We start from the raw sequence: 20,663 nt of genomic DNA, 5'->3' as shown, positions 1-20,663 counted from the left end.
ATACACTCCACCCCCCCGCGGCTCTGCGTCCCTCACTCGCCTGCACAAGGTCGACCAGTGTACCCATTTGCAAACGTCGTGGTGTTGCCAGTCGTTTGCTGTGTTTGCATGGTGCCTGGCTGTGCTCACTGGTTTCCTCCACTAGCGCTTGGAAAGAGAAGAGGGGGGCGGGGGGGTGACTGACTATTCCTAGGGGACATTTTCAACCGGACAGCAGCACACTGGCGTTCCAGCCACAAACAGTGAGCATAAGGCATTCATTGTGGGCTTGTTCCAGTTAATCAGATCTGTCCGAGGCTGTGTGAGGGAACGCATCTTATGGCTCAGTTATCATCCAGATGATACAGATGCGAAAATAGATCAAGCAATTAGGGGAAATCAAAGGTATGTAACGCGTTGGGCATTTGCACGGCGGCCTGTGTTGATTATGTATGGATGGTAGGCTATTTGCCATACAGTGTAAAATCCCATGCACAGGCCGTGTGAGGGCCCGCATTCAAACAGCGTAGGCTTCTTGTTACATAACACTATGGCCTATGTGACAACCATAGCAGGGACCATAAAACCATTTCGCTGCGTCCGGCAGCCTAACTTAGGACACAACATGCCACTGTCAACAATTAATTTTTATCAGTGTCCTTCAACCGGCAGCAAAGGAATAGGCCGCGAGCTTATTGTATTGACAAACATGCCTCTTGAGTAAATAAACACAGATATAAACATATTACTGCTATTGCACATTCCACAGCATCAGTCAGTGGATGGTGTAGCGGTGAACCATACACTTCCCCTCGTCGATAAACACCCCGTGTGCGGACAGTGACAACCATAAATTGAGATTATTTGAAGTTTAAAGTTGTGTTATCCGAAATGAAATGATTTGTGCTGGCTGTGACTCGTTTTGAACGAGCATCAGATGCGACCTGCAAGCAGTGTGCAGGCTACAAGCAGCTGTCTCTGTTAACAGCCTTCAGGTTTATCAGCTGTAATATGAAAAATAAACGCGCTGATGTGATGCAGCTCATCCTCTTCCAGACAGATATGTTGTTATTGGCCGCCAATGAAAAACATGTTCTGTCCGTATCCTTTTGCCACCTATGTGAAGCAACGAGAGGCAGAGGCCTAATGATTACAGCCCGCTGTAACACTCTTTCCACTAGAAATTGTGTGTTAACATAAAAGTAGCGCAGGCCTCCAACAGTTCTGTGCAACAGCATTTTAAACGGATGTGTGACAGGAGAACATATATTATATATGTCGGCCTGCAGTGTGCAGCAGTACAGTCTGAGAGACGGACTCACCGTGATCATCTTTCTCTATTTCCCAGCGAGACTGCAGGAGACAATCCGATTTCGTGTCGTTGTCGTTTGGAGCGGCCAGGGTGGAGGACCATTTGTAGCCTATCCAAGGATGATCCGGTTAAATTGGTCACCCTGTGGATCTCCTCCTGTCGTCTTCTCGCTCCACTCCCTTGCCTCTCCTCCCCCTGACCCTCTCAGCTCCCAGCGCCAGTGTCAAGCCCGACAGAATAAGGAAAATTAACTTCCGGTGAGAGTTTTCAAAATAAAACCATGTTGACGACCATTATTATGTTGCAACGGTTGAGTAATGCAAAGTAGGTGAAAATAAAGAACATATTCAAGTAGAAAGCTGTAGTGAATAGTAAAAGCATTTTTTTCTCAAATGTACTTTTCAAAGTATTCATATCTGTAAATAGGGTTCCATATATAGGCCTAGGGCTGCACAAAATACAAAGAAAGACTCAGTCACAAAACATATAGGCTACCAGAACTGGAAGTTATACATCTATTTTCTGGTAACCTGTGTCTTTTTGTGTATGTGTATTTTTTTTGCTTTACATGTACCCGTCCATAAGGCACTCCGTCATCAGTAAACATGCATCCTATGATGTAGCTAGTTGTAAATAGAAAGGCGGGCAAACTATCACTGCCAGTTGGTGACCATCATGAGGCAAATATTCACCAATATAAACAAAAGCGAATTACATTTTCAGAAAATCATTACTTTTTGCTTAAGAGGCCCTATATATTTATTTAATAGGGCTATCATAAAGATTTATGTCTAAAAAGGGTAAACTGAGTTTAGGTGGTTTACCCTCCACTACATCCTTGCATGCATCATTATACAAATGTCATCATTATACAAATTTCTATTTCTATTTTGCAGCTATAATTTACTCCACTGATTCCACTGAGAATGATTTGATGCAATGTTTGCTGCTCTGTTCACTTCAATGCTGAATTACCCCATTCCAATCTTTATGCTTTTATTTTGAAGGCAAAGTCGACTTAGTTCCGGTCTTGTCCGGGCTAACTCTGGCTGTCTTGACGCAGCTCTTCTCAGCCCAGGCGCGCCGTCGCTCACACCACTCTCATTCCCACTTTTAGTAACTCGGCACTCCCTCTAGAGGTGAAGCTGTGTCTGCAGTAGGCCCAGGCCGCTGAAACAGGACCAACACTCAACTTCAAACCCGTTACAGTCGCACCAGGAGGAAGAAGCAGTGATGAAGATGAGGGTGAACCCACCTAAACTCAGCCGAGTAGAGTTTAGGTTGAAATAAATTATAGTAGCCTATATATTATGAATGCTTTTGTGAAAATAGCGCCAATTTTTGCTTATATGTGTGAATATGATGATCATCAACTGTGGCTCACAGTTTACACACTTCTTTATATAAACTGCTTCACTGATGAATGATGCTACAAATTTACCATTTAGGTTACTCCATCAGGAATTTGGTATGCCAGGTTTTTGTATAGGGTGTTCCTGTCCATCACAATAGTTTAATTGAATATACTACCATATAACAAGATAAATAATAAATCCATCTCTAATGATAACCATATAATCATAGTGAATCCATGAAAACGACCCAGGCTTACTACAGAATCAGGTTTCTAGGAGATATCCAGTGATTTATTGTTAGTGTATAAAGTCATGATGTATGCAGAAGTGATGAGTAATAAGGGCCCTGCATATTATAATGCAACTTCTCACAAACTGCTTTTTTGCCAGGTTCAGCATTAAATAAACAAAGAGTGACAGGTTATATTGCCTATTACAAATTTCAATAATTGATTATAGCCTGTAAGCTATAAACGTTGTGGATTCTTTTAAATGTTAACTTTTCTTCACTTTAATTATTGCACATAATGTCCACAATGATCTTTTTCCTACTTCTTTTCATTACTTTTTGTAAATCAGCATCTGTAACTTTTGAGTTTAGATCGATGAATCTATTTATATTTTGATTTGGTATCCATCAATCCTAAATAGGAGTCTAGTGTGCCAATTAAAATGCAATATCTGTTGCATTGAGGTGTGGTGAGGACCCAAATGCAGGACAGCGAGGCAGGTGGTGATCAAACCCATAATATAACAGGTTGCAGGTGACACAGGAAACCAAAAACGAGAGCTCTTCACACAAACTGACACATGTAACAGAAAGCAATGATCCAACCACTGACTGGGGAACAAGACTAATATACACATGGGGGGTGATTACAAATGAGACACAGCTGGGGCAGAAAGGAAACATGGTACATGTAGCACTAAAAGAACTACACAGGGAAACATAATGCACAAAGAAATACAAAACCTAGACAATGAACAAAGGCAGAAAGTCACAACCATGACAATATCGACCCATTCTGTGTTTGTTTTAGTTCACAGTTGGTTTACAGTGCAGGCTTTACCCTTTCGCCATGCATGAAGTTCAATAGAAGTAGAGTTATGGTTAGGGCGAGGTGTTAGTGTCATCATGAAGATATACAGTATGTCACAAGACATAATTTTAGTATATATATCCATGTATATAGCATAAAGAATCAAGTTTGAAGCTGATTTTTACACAATGGGGGTCATGTGCTCACAACACTGTTTAGTCTTCCCTTGATAGATTATGTTTTGGGCTCACAAGTGTATTTCCTGAAAGCCTACGTCTGAATAGAAAACTGTCAAGTACTATGAAGTGTCAGCGGACGACAGAACTGTTCTGTCTGTGAACAGAATTGAAAACTGGAATACTTAACCCAGCTACAATTTATACCTATATAAAGTAGAGAGGACCTAAAATGGAGCCCTGTTGAATTCCTTTACAAATTGAAAGGAATATAGTCCTAAGGCCTCTATTAATATTCACTGAGATGCCTGAACCAGATTTGAGTATTATAATCAAGACATAAAAACAAGTCTGTCCATATGTGTGTATGATGTAAAGTCTTAAAAGAATACTTAGGCAAATGAAGGCTGACTCAACACCGTTTTGTGCGTCACCAAGGGAACATAATGCCAACTATTGCTAACCGGTACTACTCCACTACTCTCACTGATTCAAACATGATGCTGTACCCAGACATGAATATTATGTTATTATCATATGTGTTTGGATAAACAGGAAAGCTGTGCAATAGCTATTCAGATCACTGATGTCTCCTTTGTGTGTGGTTAACACCTTTGCAGGACTAACATCTTGGGTAGCAGTTCAGTCAGTGGGTACTATAATGGATGTACTATTTAAACACAACTATAGATCCACTCATATAAACAGTGTTTCTAATGGGGCACTGTAAATCCATCTTGGTATTTGAAGGCCTTGAATAAGGTTAAGATATCACCTGACCTGGAACCCAAAAATAAAAAAGAGAACGTGTCTGAAACAAGATCAGGTTCTTTGGCCTTGCTCACTAGATAGTTCTGTTTGTAAATGGATTTCAATTTTGTATCATATCAACTCTATTAACAATTTGTGTTGATTTTTCTTTCAAGAATGTTTTTTTAAATGATGATTTAAGTGTATGTAGAGAGGTGATTACATTGCTAAATGGGAAAGCCCATGAATATTGCTGTCACTGAGCTGAAGTTCGGTGTGAAGTTTGGAGGAGGGAAGAGAAATGTTGAAAAGGGTAAAGTAAATAAGCGTGTGTTTGCCCAGTGCTCAGCTGACTGTATTGTAGCCATGTTGTGCCCTCCAGCAGTCAAGGTGCTCTGCCTCTGGCAGCTTCACTGCTGCCTGCAGCTGGTTAGTTAGCAGTTAGTTGTTCTGTGCTACTACCTGAGTCTGTTTAGCTGAGTGTGATGTGCCAGACCTGCACAAACAAGTACAGTAGAGGTGTGCAAACATGAAAAGACCTCGGGACATCATGTCAGACTTTCTAAGACTGTGGACACACACACACACACACACACACACACACACACTATCTATCTATCTATCTATCTGCTCACACACATATACACACTGACCACAGTACTGCTAATGGGTGATTGAATCGGGGCAATACTTTTTGTTAAACTTAATGAAATAAAAGGCCTACAAAGAAAGGAATAAAAATAAATAAATGCAATTAATTCAACAATAGCACAGCCATGGCACCATGGTTATTATGTAGTAATGTAGGCTTCTGAGCCAAAGTCTCTGGTTGAGAGCGAGCTTAAACATTTCCCTTGATTAGAGAAGTTTTGGATTTCCTATAGGTGGCCCAAGCTGTTCAAAAGTGGTCTGTTACACTTTGTTCAAGTAAGATATTGCTTAGACCAGTGATGTCGTGGTAAATAAAGAAACCATGACCTCAAAACGTTGATTATAATCAGGCAAGCAACAACCAACATAAACAAAAGTCCATTATAGGGGAGATGGGGGGTGGTTGTAACATGGGGTTAGCTGTAATTCAGGAATACTCTATGGTCATGTGATCACTATCGTACATGCCCATTCGCTCCTTCAGCTCACAGGAGAAGTTTCATGTCCAAAAAACTGATTTTGCATGTTTTTTTCCACAAATTTCTGAGTCTTTTTTTCTTGTAAATTTCTAACTTTAATCTCAGAAATTCTTGGAATATTATCCACCTCCCCCCGGCTGCGGTAAAAAAAAAAAAAAAAATCACCTAGAATTGCCCTAATAAGACATCATACACCAGTAATGGGATAGGTTGTAATCCAGAACTGTCTGTATTTGGCATCACATTCTGTGATTATTTTCTAGGTGTTTTGTAGTTGACAAATGTGGGTACTTCAAATTTTGAGAAATCTATCACAAACAATAACTGAGTTACAGGTCCTCAAAGAAAAAGTGTTACAACCATCCCTGATCTCCCCTATTTTCAGAAATCGATTTCTGCTTTTTCACTGAAAGACCCTTTCTTCACAACTTACAACATTTTGATACAGCTTATGTAATGTGAGTTTAGCTAATAAAGATTAAGGTTTTGAAGCCCTGGTTTTGAAATCAAATAATAAATAATAAAATTTAAAAAAATCTATGCGTGGGGAATCTAGAGGAAGAAATGGAAAAATGCTAAAAAAAAGAATAATATTGCCTAAATAAGTAGCAATTCAAAATGAGCATGCTGTATGGATTAATAGTTGTGCCAATTAAGCCAACCTCGCCCCCCCCCCCCCCAGAAAAAAAAATAGAGAGGCAGAGAGAGAGAGAGAGAGAGAGAGAGAGAGAGAGAGAGAGAGAGAGAGAGTGGGAGTTAGTATAGGCCTATAGGGTTGCTCGAACGACGACGCTCCAGCCTCATCGGTTATTTCAGCTCCAGTATTTCTCCTGCTCCTTTACATTTTTTCCCCCCCGATGTAACACATTTTCATATGGAGTATTACGCGCCGAGCCTGGATATTATTCGCCTTTCCTCATATTTTCGCTCCTGCACGCTCCCTCGCTCTTCCACTGCATATAGATGTATTTTGTATCCCTTGTTTCTTCCAATAACCCATGTCTGTGTGCATCCCGCCTCCCTGCGCTCTCAATAGATGGTGCAAGTCAAAATGTCCAAATCGTCTGTAGACCCTCTGTCTGCTGTGGAAACCGGCTCTCAATCACACTATTTCCAGGTAAGTCTGCACATTTTGCTCAGCATCGCCGAGCGAAGTGCCGTGGGAAGACCGTTAATGTCTTGCTACTTGTTGTTGAAATGAAGGCGTCGCGTTGGCAGCAAGCTACTTTTTACCTCCGCCTTCACTGAAACTGCAGATTGATGCCAGTATCGGCTTGATCGGGAAAAAGCCAACGGGTAGGATAATAAAGTAGGCTCGGAATAACCGACTGATAAAATCTCGCTACACACAGATACATTGGATGTTTTTGTTTCAACTCGCAGATCAGGCCTTTATGGATTCTGCAATGATGTTTCATTATTTATTTCAATGCATTTCCTGCTACGCTCCGCATACAGGCTACAATGGGTTATACAAAGGTATGGAAACCAGTGCAGATCAGCATCATGATGGGACCGGTATGCTGGTTTTTCACTTACTGAAGGTGCAGGCCGTGACTTTGACTCACCTGTAGCCCATATAGCGGGCCTACGAGCGCTACTGCAAAAAATATGTTTTCTTAATTGGCTCTGTAGCAGCAGGCCAGAGGAAAACTATCATCTACATTACACAGACTACAATGTACAGCTAGATTTTTACTGGTCTTGAAATAATTTTGATGGTAACAAAGGCAGCTGACTGTATTTGCTGCTCTGGTGCACAGCAACTCTTTCCCCCCAATCTCGTGTTACTTTACTTTGCCCAAAATTAAAACTGCCTCTTTGTTACCTGTTCAGAGATGGGTATCATCACTTTCTTATGTGTTATATTGTTTATAATGTATATTGTATTTGTAGAGGATCTATATATCTATCTATCTATCTATCACTTTCCTCCATTGCCTATGCAGAACTCTCTCTCTCTCAGAACACACTCTCTCTCTCCCTCTCTCTCTCTCTCTCTCTCTCCTCTCCTTTCTCACCTGTGTGTCTCTCTCACCACAGCTGCCCAGGAAGTTGCCTAAACGGAAGAGTCGCTTCAAACGTTCAGATGGCAGCACATCCTCTGACACAACATCCAGCTTCATCAAACGGCAGGTAAGCTCTCGGAGTCTTTCCTTCTTTACATGCACATTACATCGTGTCCGGTCACATCTCATTCACTGTCTTGCAGGCTATCACACTGATTTTGAATGAGATAATGGATGATTCAACTGAAACATGCGTGCTGCACTGTTTCATGTGCTGATATAAAAGCTGCAAGTTCTCTGAAGCTGCTCCTTGAGCAAAACAGCCATCTCTGCCTTGTTTCGTTGGCTTTGGTGCTGCACTGTCATCTAATGTAGTTTCTATTAGGTATGTTCTATCGGTGCTGACCACAGATTCTTCTTTTGGACTCACAGTAGTTAGGGAATGATATTTGTATTTCTGTAATTTCATCATCCTGATATACTGTGACAAATACATTGACATTTCAGGCTCTACATCTTCATCCACAGATCCCTCAGTTGTAATTGCTCCTTTGCCCAGTAGAGTGCAGCAATAACCTTGAAAGTGGCAGTGTGTTACATCAAAATCCCAACACAGCCCAGTTTTTTAATTAATGTTTTCAGGTCAAGCAGGCGCGAAAGGCTCGGGTGGAGATTTGGTGTTATTTAAGAAAATCTCTGCAACTGAAAAAAGAGAAGGAGAGGTTTCCAGGCTGAGATGAACTGTCAGTTTCCCCTGGTGCTTTTACTGCATGGCTACTCTGGATCAGCATCCCATCCTGATCTGTTGATTTCACACATTATCATCAAGACAGATCATTATGATTGAACTTGGTATTCACCTCCATGCGTTATTCCTGGAGATGCATTTGGTTTGGTTTCTGTGTCAGTGCAAGGCGAAGCTGGTTGTAGTTTCACAGAGAAGCCAGCAGAGGGGATAAGCTGAGTCCTGAGAGTCAAAGAGGTTTCACCAGGCTGCAGACGGACTGTGCATGCAGAGCTCATCCAAAACCGCCAGATCCCCACGGTTCAGCAGCCTCAGTACATCAAAGAGGGAAAGTCGGGAGTCAGGAAGGATTCAAATATCCCCTCGTCAAAAGGAGTCTGGTGTACTAATGACAGAAACTACAAGGCTCTGTCTAGAATCCTCCAGGCTTTGACGACTTCTCCAGAATATTTCCGTCTATTTAGACTTAATTAATGAATCCACATGAGTGGAGCTGAGATCTGAAATTTCTTTTGCAGTGGAGACCAAGCAGGCACCATGACACACATCAGGTTTTAGACACACACGCAAAACACAAATACAAATGCAAACAAATACAATTTATATACATTTAAAGACAGACATAGATATGGACATATAGACAGACAGACAGACAGACAGACAGACAGACAGATAGATAGACAGACAGACAGACAGACAGATAGATAGATAGATAGATAGATAGATAGATAGATAGATAGATAGATAGAATGAGAATGAAAGAAAATTGTGATCTAAAATATCCAAAGATTTGGAACAAGATACCAGCTCAATCTGTTTGCCGTGTGGTTACAATATTGCTTCCTCTTCAGTTTCAAATCCACAGGATTGAGATCTTAGTTTACAAAAGCCTTACTAAATGTGCATGCAAAAAAATAAATAATGGTATTGTCTGCATAAAAGTATAGATTTGCATTGTGTACATTTCACCCCAAGCTGTTTAAGAGAGCTACATAAAAAAGTTTACCATCCTAAGCTCCCAATGATATGAAGACCCACCTTCTTAGTTAATTACACAGTCATTGTGCATCACTGCATCCTGAATCATAAAAGCTCTTTGTATCAGTATAGACTCTCTGTCAGTGTTTCATTAAGCAGGGACCATCTGCATGATATGCCTTTTCTCACCTCTAGTGCCAGTTATTTTCTTTCTTACCAGAAAGAGCTATGTGTATAACATCTGCGAACATGAAATTCAAACTCTCAGTAAAACATATGTATGTTACATGTGTAGCACCATTAGCACAGAGTTCACAGTGAAGGAATGTAGAGCGGTGTATACCTGAGAGGCGATAGGGAGGGAGAGAGAGAGAGAGAGAGAGAGAGAGAAAAAGGGCTGAGCAGACATCTTATTCAGGAGGGGACATTAGTTATCCTGATCAGGGGGCTTAATGACAATCTCCAGATTCCCTAAGAATATTGCACGGCTTAAAATATTCATGACACTCATTTTGCAGGCTTTGGGTGATGTGATGCGTCGGCTCATTGTTCATACAAGCACCTTTTAGCCCCTTTTCATGCATTACCATCCGCCTTCTTCCCTGTTTTTTTCTGTACACAGAATAAGGCATTCCCCCCACTTAGTGTAATGGTACAAAGTGTTTATGCAGAATGAGTAGATTTCAAGAATAGAACAGGTACTTTCTTCTCTGTGATAGGGGTGGGGTGTCTATCGAGGAGCAGCGGAGTATGACTCATTTCTGCAGTAGGATACAATAAGCTGTATGCTGCCATAAGTATGGATGTATGTGTTATATGTAGGACATGAGTGTGTGTGTCTGTGTGTGTGTGAGGATGACACTGGTTTTCCTCTATACCTGTGTGCATGCCGGATTGGTCTTGAAATAGTTAGGCTTGATGGAAACCTGACGAAGAATGTGATAATGAGACACAGGAATAGAAACAGGTGGACTGGTCAAGTGACGCACTGTAGTTTTACGCAAAGGCTGCGTGTGTTGTTGTTGTTTGTGTGCGCGCGTGTGTGTGTGTTGGGATGGGGGAGGAGGGGGGGGGGGGGGTAAGAGAAGAAGGTGTCGCCGGTGTCTGGGGACGGGACACAGCACAGTGTGTCTGCGTACAGCATGTAGTGTAGAGAGGGAGGGACAGGCAGCAGCAGCATCACCACACTGAGTAAGTACAGATGACTCCCAATGGAGTTCAGCTTCTCCGACTCCCTGTCTGTCACCCTCTATTTCCTGCCCACCCCCACCCGCACCCCCCCTACCCTCCACCCCTCGTCCTCTCTGCTCTCTGTGTCATTTCTATCGCATCGTTTCCGCTCTTCTTTCTTTCTGTTTCTCTGTGGATTTCCTTTGTCCTTCCTCTTCCTCAGCGCTGCTTTTGTTTTTCTCTCATTTACTCACCGCTGTGCGTTTTTTGTTTTTTTTCTTCCTCTCTCATCACTTTTTGTTTTATTGCTGTCACTTCAGTTGCACTCCGCTTTCACCATTCTCCACTTTATCCCTTTTCCCTGTTTCATCTTCGTCAAGTAAATCACAGTTCCTCACATACGACTTGTGATTGATCAACTTGACATATGCCTGATCTTGACTTTGTTGAGATATTAATATAGAGACAACAATGTCTTGCATTGTGTATCTGCCAGCTGTGTGCATGTACAGCTGGCTGTACAATTAATCAAACATATTGAACATATTGAAATTGGACTTTTGACTACTGTAATTTCCAAATTGCTAGAGCCTGCATTTGTTTTTTTTCGAGCAGCACATTGTTTTTTACATCATTTTAAGTACTAAAAAAGAAATCATTTAGAAAAAGCCACGTCCACACGTATTATATATGTATAATGATTTTTTTGCATAATGTCTTTTTCGATCAATACTGTATTTTGCATCTCCTCTGTGAATGAACTATCCTCCACCCCACATGAGCTTTAAGTAGTTACATTCCCCTAGTACCATCGACACCTGAATGCAACATCCCCGAGAGTGTAAACAAGTCATCAGCTGCCGCGATGATGCTTGTCAGCGTGTGTGTGTGTACAGTGTGTGTGTGTGTGTGTGTAGGATGACTTGGCCCTCTTGAGGACTTGACTAGTTGGATGACACACTTTCTCCGCCCCTCCCTGTAGAGTTGGGGCCATCAGCGTTGCGGTGTGAAGAATAATCACAGAGGCGAAATAGAATGGAATAGAAGCAGCGGTTAAATTTAGTCCCAGACAGAGACATTAGCAGTGAAAAACAAGGCATTGTCAGCCCAGACGGCAAAGATATGGTCACATTATTACACTCTGCTCCGCAACTCAGCTTCAGGTTCATTGCTTATACACCGGTTTCTGATTATTGCATGAATTATTACATAGAAGTGATGGTCACAGAGGGAGGGAGAGGAAGGCAGCTCATATGCTCTAACATCATTAAGTAGCACTCAGACTTGATGCCTTTCCCCGTGCCCAACACCATATTTTGGTCTGCTTGTGTGTGTGTGTGTGTGTGTGTGTGTGTGTGTGTGTGTGAGTGCCTTCCCAGCGAAGGTAGAGCTGTTACAGTGAGCATTCAGTTTCATGTCTTTCTCAGGCTCTAGCGCTATCGTCCTAATCAGCCAGGTATGCAACTCTCTCTCTCTCTCTCTCTCTCTCTCTCTTTCTCTCTGTGCCTCTCTCTTTCTCTCTTGGTCTCGGTCCTTTGCTCCCTTGCTGTGTTTCCCTCTCTTCTTCTCTTCTGCGATGAGGGTAGATGTCTAGGTCTCACTCCCACTCCTCCATCCCGTTTTATTTTGTTCTCATCTCATCTTCCTCTGGAGATAACCTCAGTTTATCTCATTGTCTAAGTCGTCCGTATCGCTCGCGTCTCTCCGATCGTCCGTCACTCACGTCTCCTTCCCCATAACCATCTTTCTCTTTTCAGTATATCTTGTCAACGGCATTCATCCTTCTCTCTCTCTCTCTCTCTCTCTCAATCCCATTCTTCCTCCCCCTCCTTTTCTCTCTCGGTGAGGCGCTGACTACTCTGGCACTGGTGCAGTGTTGGCTTGCAGAGCGCTTGAGTGCTGGAAATCAGATCTAGTTATCTAACACAGACACACACACAAAAAGAACGAGCGGAGATGTTCGCTTTGTCTTTCTCGGGGTGTGAATGTGGAGAGTGAGCAGTGCAGAGAGAGCAAAGGTTGATGGCTGTTGTTCACGTCGGGGCACTTTTGTGTATTTCGAGCCTGAAGTTCCTTCTGCTGTGCTATAGCTAATTGGTCCTCTAGAGGACTTATTTGTATATGTTGGTATGATGGATGACGAAGGCTAGGTCGCTGCATTCTGGAGGAGTCGAAAACCAAAGTGAAAACTATATGATATGCTGTTTTATTTACTGAACTACTGCCCCAGAGTCTTGCTGTATATGTAAGCATATGCTCGCTTGTCTGAGCATCTGTGTACAAGTATTAGAAACGCTGCAGTTACCTATGAGGTTCGTCAAGCTCCTCAGTGTTTTATCCTCTATCTCTTCCTCCTCCTCTTCTCCTCTTCTTTTATTCTATTCTTCTCTTTTTCGATTTTTTTGTCTCCTGTCTCTCGTCTCTCTCTTGTCCGACTTGGCTTTGTTTGCTGCAGCGTTTCACTGCGCTGACAGATTCAGGACTGAGTTCCTTCACAGAAGCCAAATAGGAACCAAATATAGGAGAGCGGACACAACACACACACACACACACACACACACACACACACACACACACACACACGCACGTACGCACACACGCACTACCCAAACTGCATCTAGTACACCACCTCATATTCTTATATTTGTGTTTTTCTCTTTGGAAATTAGCATCATGCTGACTGTTTTTGCAAAAGTCTGAATGCAAAACCAAGGCTGATATGATTAATTTAACTTATATGACACAGCCATTTAAAGGCTCATATGATTCCTGTGCACGTCTCCTTAGAGGTTGTGAATAATAGCCAGCAGCAGTACTTACGGAGTGATTTTCACTGTTTTTCTTGGTGTAAAACGTTTCTTTGTTTGTTTGCTTTATCGACTGCTTTCAGCGTAATGTGCTAGCGATCCCTGGGTTGTGTCCTAAAACAGCTCACAATGAAAAATGATAGCCAGCATATATTTTGCTAATGAGGAGAAGTCCTTGGAGAATATACAGGGGAGTAAAGGATGTATATGTACTGCACTGTGGGGGATGATGGAATGGATTGGGGCCAAGCAGGAGAGAAGAGGAAGCAGTTGCCTCCTTTGTGCTATATTTGGCCTACCAGAAGATGGCTGGTGTGGGAGAGCAAGGCATTGTGTTGTACATACACACAGGCACACACATGAATGCATCCACAAATACATACACACATTTGCATGCACACCTGCACACACACACACACACACACACACACACACACACACTGCAGCACACTGTGAGGACACCAAACAAAGGACAACACAGCCAAACAGAAAAGCAGATCTGCCTCACCTCAGCATGCCTCAGTATCTCAGTATGACTAGATGATCGTAAGCTCATTCTTCATGCTACTAATGAAATTAATTATTCCTATACTATACTGAATCTCTCTATCTGTCTGCCCCCCCCCCCCCTTCCTCCTGTTAGGGGTCGGCTGATTCGTACACCAGTAGACCGTCGGATTCCGACCTGTCAGCGGAGGAGGACCGCGAGGCGTATCGGCGTGAAGCCGAGCGCCAGGCACAACTACAGCTCGACAGAGCCAAGGTAGTGCGCTCATTACACTGCTACACACGGTTAAACGGTGTTATTCTGAGTGAAAGACCACCAGGTTCACACGGATTTTCAGGTTAAAAGTGCGTTGGTGTGCAGAGGAAGTCGAGTAATTAAGTCTCTCTCCTCAGGAGCCACGAGTGTCTCTAGAGGATTGAACTGGCCTAGGATTGAATCCTACCAGAGCTTCCTTTGTTTGTCTCACCTACTCTGTGTCCCTCTCTACTTTCCTATACTTTCTATAAAGAATGAAAAAAAAAACACCTAAAACAAAGAGTGCATATCTCCAAAGTCACTTTGCAGTTAAAGAAAAAAGTTAAGTCTGCACTATTAAAGGCCAATGCTGTGTTTTTGTGCAGACCATCTGTTTCCTTTTTTTTTAGTTTCCATCCATTTAGTTTTCCACTAGTGTTTTTCTTGTTCTTCCTTATTGTTGCTACAGTCCAAACCTGTAGCGTTTGCAGTGAAGACAAATGTGAGCTACTGTGGAGCTCTGGATGAGGACTGTCCTGTCCAAGGAGCTGCAGTCAATTTTGATGCCAAAGACTTCCTGCACATTAAAGAAGTGAGTGACTACTTATTGAAACATTTAAATAGATTAGAGTTATGTTATGTGGTGCTGATTAGCACTCTAAAAAGGCAGATCAGACAGCAGTGTAAAGTTGTGTTGTCGTAATGAACTTAACAGAAGTACAATAATGACTGGTGGATCGGTCGTCTGGTGAAGGAGGGAGCAGACATCGCCTTCATCCCCAGCCCTCTGCGACTTGAGGCCATGAGACTCAAACAGGAGCAGAAACAGAGGTCAGTTAATACTTCTGTACTTCTAACAAGTTATTTTTGTTGGTAACTTCTCAGAGGATTTGTATTCAGATCCCCTGGATTTCACTGACTTCATCCTTTCAGAAGCTTGATTAACTGTATGTTGTGTGTTGCAGGAAAACAGGGGGTAACTCCTCCAGTCTAGGCGACATGGTGACTGGGAGCTGGAGAACCACACCGCCATCTGCAGGTGAATGTAAGTACCACAGAACCATTCCTTTCCCTGGAATACTGAATCGCTTTCCTAACCTACCTTTCCCCCCCTCTGTCTTTAATCTCTTTCTGTCGTTTGATTGTGATTTTTTTTGTTTTCACAAGCTAAACAGAAGCAAAAACAGGTAGGCCCCCCTCCAAAGTAGCTCTTTCTGATGAGAGCATCAACGCGGCATGAATTGTTTTTGACTTTTAACTGTAAGGGACATTTTTTTTTTTTTAGCTTTGATTGATTGCCCAACACTTGTACCCAACCCCCATCTCTCTTGCCCTCTCCGCTCTTCATCCTCCTCCCCTCGTCCTCCCCTATTTCTGGCAGGAACACATCCCCCCCTACGATGTGGTGCCCTCTATGAGGCCGGTGGTCCTCGTGGGACCGTCGCTGAAGGGCTATGAGGTCAGCCTCTCCCTCGTTCACCTCCAGCAGTCCCTCGCTCTGCGCTCTTCTCTCTGTTCAAACTGTTCCTACGCTGCCGCAGTCTCTCTCTCTCTCTCTCTCACTCTCTCTCTCTCTCTCTCTCTCTCAGCCGGCCAAACCCAGATTTAGCTCTCAGCGACCACGAGTTCAACCCAAAGCATAAAATTAATTCTTTAATTTGATCATCTATATTTAGATGCTGTGTTCTTTGTATCTTGTGGATTTCTGTTTTGGCTCAAGCCTGTTTATTTCCTCTTCTCCCCTCTATCCTCCCACCCAGGTGACAGACATGATGCAGAAAGCTCTTTTTGACTTCCTGAAACACAGATTTGAGGGAAGGTCAGTAAAATGATTATTAAAATAACCCCTGTATTACACCCTACAGTTTACACAGTAGATACCTAAAGTTAGATCTTCAGTAAATTGAGAGTGTTCCGCAGCGTAGTTTTCTCACTGTATTTTGTTTTATTATTCTTTTTCTGACCTTTGCAGAATCTCAATCACCCGTGTAACTGCCGACCTGTCTCTAGCCAAGAGATCTGTCCTGAACAAAAGACCCATCATGGAGAGATCCAACACTCGCTCCAGCCTAGGTGACCCTGCTCATGTCAGCATAAAAAAATAAAACGCCTCAGGTCTACGGTAAAAAACTAACACAGAGTTTGAGCTTATGAAATCCCCTGTGTCTTACCTGTATTATGCAGCGGAGGTGCAGAGTGAGATCGAGAGGATATTTGAGCTGGCCAAGACCCTGCAGCTGGTGGTTCTGGATGCGGACACCATCAACCATCCTGCGCAACTGGCCAAAACCTCCCTCGCACCCATCGTGGTCTACGTTAAAGTCTCCTCACCAAAGGTACAGGAGGTCGCCTCGCTCACATCGCTAAACTAAAACAAATAGAACAGGAGATTAAAGCAAATAGAACCAGAAACTCATTCATCCCTTCTGCCATTACTCAGTTAAATAGACAGTGGAGATAAGCTGGAGCCATAAAAACAGCTATTTAATGCACTCCAGTCCTACATACTATAAACAATAATGCACTTGAACTCTGAGGCTGCTTGCATTTTTTTAGGTTGCTTGTTTTTATTTTGATCATTACTACTTTTAAATGATTTAGCTCATGATGTTTTGAAATATTCTGCAGTTAAATATGGTGCTACATTATGGGGTGTGCACTTCATAGTATGCACTTCAACTGGACATGTACATGTTATATTGTATGTACTTTATAGTATGTACATTATCTTGATATGTGCATGTCACCTAAAAGCACTGAAACTCTGAAACTGTATTATTACTGCACAGTATGCATTTTATTTTTGTATTTTAAAGGTGATTCCACTTTTTTCCACCATGTGATGTGATTATGTGCTGAAAGTTGAAATACGTGTTACGTGTCTACTGTAGCTGTTTATAAGCTGCAAAACAAGTCACCTCAATGAGGACATGAATGTTTTTCTAGTGTATTCTATTCAAGTATTATCTTGTCAGCGGGTGGGTTTAGGCTTTGTTTCTTTTTCTCATTGTTGACCTTTGACCTCATCTGTACCCCTCTCTCAGGTGCTCCAGAGGCTGATCAAATCCAGGGGGAAGTCTCAGAGCAAGCACTTGAATGTGCAGATGATGGCTGCGGACAAACTTTCCCAGTGCCCCCCTGTGAGTGAAGTAATGACACTTCTATTTCTAGCCAAATGTTCCATAATTCCCAGTGAAATAATGTAATTTAATTAGGACTCTGACGGTATTTTTTTCCTACTGTTCATTCGTAGGATATGTTTGATGTCATTTTGGATGAGAACCAATTGGAAGATGCTTGTGAGCATTTGGCTGAATACCTAGAGGTCTACTGGCGTGCCACTCATCTCCCTGGCACCACCCCTCTTAATCCCCTATTGGAGCAGAGTCTGATGACCCCGCCCTCCGCCATCTCTAGCCTACAGGTGAGCTTGTCTTCATTGGTCAAAAAGGCAAAGGGAGCAATTAAGGCAGAAATAAGTTGTATGTCTGATTTGAATACTGTTTTTAGACCCTTAAGTAGGAATCTTATTTTGAAACGTCTTGTATGTTGTCACTGTCCTTACCAGCTCTTCCCATCTCAGATTCTCACTCCTGTGTTTTGATGTAATTGTCTCCAATTGTCTGTCTGTCCTCTCACTCATCCATGCTTAACATTTTTGCAGTTTTCTGAAACACAGGAATTAATTGAATGATCGCTTACAAAATGGGGTGAGTAGTAGGGTTTATATATACATATATATGCATTCTCAACCCCAACAACCCCCTCTTACACTTCCCAACTCCACTCTGTACCAAACACAAAGGATGAGACCAGTGAATGAACAGCATTCTTCGTTTATTCATTAGAATCTCACCATATAAAGGATAATGTGTTTATCTTTATTGCATCCTGCCTCCTTTTCCTTAGTTGATGGTCTCTAGTGAATCAACACTGCTCTACAAGCTTTCTGGGAGAAAATTCACAAAGCAGTTTAGCTCAGGATATGGTTTCTGATTGAAAAACATCATGCAATTAATATTTTGTTTGAAATGACAATTGACAAAATGGACTATTATCGTTTATTTTAATTAGAGGTTGATCCTTTACCAAGCATGCTTTGTGAATGGCGCACCCTCTCACAGTGGCACATAATGCTGTCTTGAATGAAAATGCTAATTAATGACATGATAAATGCTTAAACAATGTCATTATTTAGATTTCTGCACTGGAACTATATGCAGAGTTTACACTATGTCTCCGATGTGTCCGAGATTAATCCCCTGACCATCCATTGAACTGTTTCACTGGCATTCCCTTTGTTCAGTGTCTGTAGTATTATATATATTTGTTTGCTGTGTGTCTATGAATACTAGCTTTGGAAGGGAAACCGTCTGTGTGTGCCGTTTAAAAAAGAAGTTAGCAGAAAGGAGGAGACTACTTTTGGATGTTGGCCTGGTTTTCTGAGACGGAGCTCTCCTTTTCCTCTCTCCCCCTCTTCCTTTCTCTGCCTCCGTCTCTCCATCACCACACCAAACCCCCACCAGAACCAGAACAAGAACCAGCCGCAGCCTCACGAGGGGGTGGAGTTGGAGGAGGAGGAGGAGCCAGGCGAGGAGGCCCACTCCCCCCTGGAGCAGGACAGTCTCATGCCGTCTGACGAGGCCAGCGACTCCCTGTCTCGTGGCCGGAGGGGGAGCCCGTGCCACAGGGGGGGCGAGGAGGAGGAAGAGGAGGAGGAAGAAGAAGAGGAAGAAGAAGAAGAAGAAGAAGAGGAGGATGAGTATGCGTCACCCTGCCATGCTCGCACCTACAGAGACATGTACCCCCCTCACCGTGGGCACACGGGCAATGCCCACAGTGCCAACGGGCACGAGTCCCAGGACAGGCTGCTCCAACGCGACGCTCAGCAAGGCCACAACCAGAGGAACAACCGGCAGCGCAGCCGCCCCTGGCCCCGAGACAACTACTGAGGAACCAGGGCGCCCCTGGCCTCCAGATGAGCACTGAGATCCCATGTTCACCCCCTGGCCCTCCGACTGTAACGGGCAAAATGTAGTAGGTTCCCAAACCCCATGATTTAGAGATAAAACACACCCACTTCTCACACCACTCCCCCCCTATCAGTTCCAAACTGTAACAAGTCAATCGTAGTTGGCCTCAAAAACAAACAGAAACATAGTGCCCAATTTATTTAGTACACAACTCTAGGTCTATTTTTAAAGAAGTGTTTATTATTTACAATCACAATCTTCCAGACTCCCAGTTTTAACTCTATCTAAACCGAGGGGACGTCCTGACCTCTCTAGGGTCGTGTAATTCAGATTGCGTAAAAAGTCAACAGGGCTACTCAACTCTGCAATGGAAAGGTTTCAGGCTACCAGCTGTACGCAAACTCAAACTTTAGCTGCTTTGCCTAAGGTTTCTCTATTGTAGGATGTCTCATATACTGGCCTTAAAATTCCTAAGACTTTTAACTATCTTTACTATTGCATGTATGAATATGATTATTTTAAGACTATTTGCACATTGACGTCAGAACAGGAACTGAATGATCTTTACGGATAAACAAAACGTAGGAATGTCTACTGTTGAATCCATTATGGGAAATAGTAATGCATTTGAATATAATGTATATATTGAATGGGCACCTGGTTTTGTTTCATTGCTATTTTATTTATTTGTTTGATCGATTTTGTTAGTATGGACTTGTTCGTTGTTTCAGAGAAATGTTGCCATGTTTTCAATCAAGATAGTTTATACTCTTAAGATGGTGAATGGCATTTGGGAGAGGCACATATATGATGATGAGTCTATAAATTATTACAATGCAAGTAAGATGTATGAAGCTGCAGTACACTATCAATGTCACTTACATTCCTGGGCATCACTTGTCTTTGCTATTGCACATATCACTCAAACACCTATAAAAGTCTAAATGGGCACAGAGAATGTAAACACAATTAACAAGGGAATGTTAGTTTTGATGGAGAAATTATTTGCCAAACTGCTTGTTTACATCCACTCATTCTCATATGCACAAACACATGCAGCACATCCAGTTCTTCAGATCCAGGCATCAGAGAATGTAAGCTTGCATGCCTTTGCACCTCTAGCACCACCTGGTGTTTCCAACCCAACAGATTGTCCTGTAATTCGATTGTAGCACGTTACTGATTGTAGCATCCATACACTCACAGTCCCGACACTGATCTCACGCCGTATGCACCTTTGCCTAACATTGCGTTAAGTGTGTGTGCTGCAGTTTTACAGTCGAGCACTGATCAGATTTTACCAAGGCAGATCCTCAGGTGTCCCTGTGAAGGCAAGTCCCACCAGTCACACACTCATCACTCCATGTAAAGAACGTGTGGTGCGGTCCTCTGTATTTCTATTGTGTTCCTAAAGGACTCACAGCTGTAGCAACTGTGACATGATGTCATTCTGTTCCTGCACCGCTAGTTCATGAGCCGATGATGAGTTGGAGGCGA

At 42.6% G+C, this 20,663-nt stretch overlaps 3 protein-coding genes across 3 annotated transcripts in view; 1 reads left to right on the top strand and 2 right to left on the bottom strand.

Moving 5' to 3' along the window:
• The window catches only part of LOC139907999 (adenylate cyclase type 6), a 32,025-nt gene extending 30,610 nt beyond the window's left edge, over nucleotides 1-1,415 (bottom strand). Inside the window, exon 1 of the mRNA XM_071894554.2 lies at nucleotides 1,302-1,415. The gene's annotated coding sequence lies outside the window, so the exon portion shown is untranslated. The remainder of the gene's footprint in view (nucleotides 1-1,301) is intronic.
• LOC139908023 (nuclear receptor coactivator 3-like) overlaps nucleotides 1-20,663 on the bottom strand; it is a 192,069-nt gene that overhangs the window by 21,071 nt on the left and 150,335 nt on the right. The window lies entirely within an intron of this gene.
• On the top strand, nucleotides 12,059-19,145 carry LOC139908006 (voltage-dependent L-type calcium channel subunit beta-3-like). The gene is made up of 14 exons (XM_078288492.1): nucleotides 12,059-12,100; nucleotides 14,095-14,214; nucleotides 14,663-14,785; nucleotides 14,909-15,024; nucleotides 15,159-15,232; nucleotides 15,361-15,380; nucleotides 15,575-15,652; nucleotides 15,954-16,012; nucleotides 16,166-16,266; nucleotides 16,378-16,529; nucleotides 17,238-17,333; nucleotides 17,447-17,617; nucleotides 18,768-18,870; nucleotides 18,922-19,145. Exons 1-14 carry the CDS (start codon nucleotides 12,059-12,061, stop codon nucleotides 19,143-19,145), a joined length of 1,479 nt encoding a protein of 492 aa, XP_078144618.1.

Source organism: Centroberyx gerrardi, chromosome 14 (genome assembly GCF_048128805.1).
Source record: "Centroberyx gerrardi isolate f3 chromosome 14, fCenGer3.hap1.cur.20231027, whole genome shotgun sequence".
In the NCBI taxonomy this organism is placed as follows: Eukaryota; Metazoa; Chordata; class Actinopteri; order Beryciformes; family Berycidae; genus Centroberyx; species Centroberyx gerrardi.
Note: the sequence above shows the minus strand (reverse complement) of the source record. Positions and strands in the feature narration are given on the sequence as shown.

Coding starts and splice junctions, on each gene's coding strand:
- LOC139908006 (XM_078288492.1), top strand. CDS start 12,059: ATGTCTTTCTCAGGCTCTAGCGCTATCGTCCTAATCAGCCAG. Junction 15,025..15,158: donor AAACAGGAGCAGAAACAGAG/GTCAGTTAATAC, acceptor TGTGTGTTGCAG/GAAAACAGGGGGTAACTCCT. Junction 15,381..15,574: donor CTAAACAGAAGCAAAAACAG/GTAGGCCCCCCT, acceptor TATTTCTGGCAG/GAACACATCCCCCCCTACGA.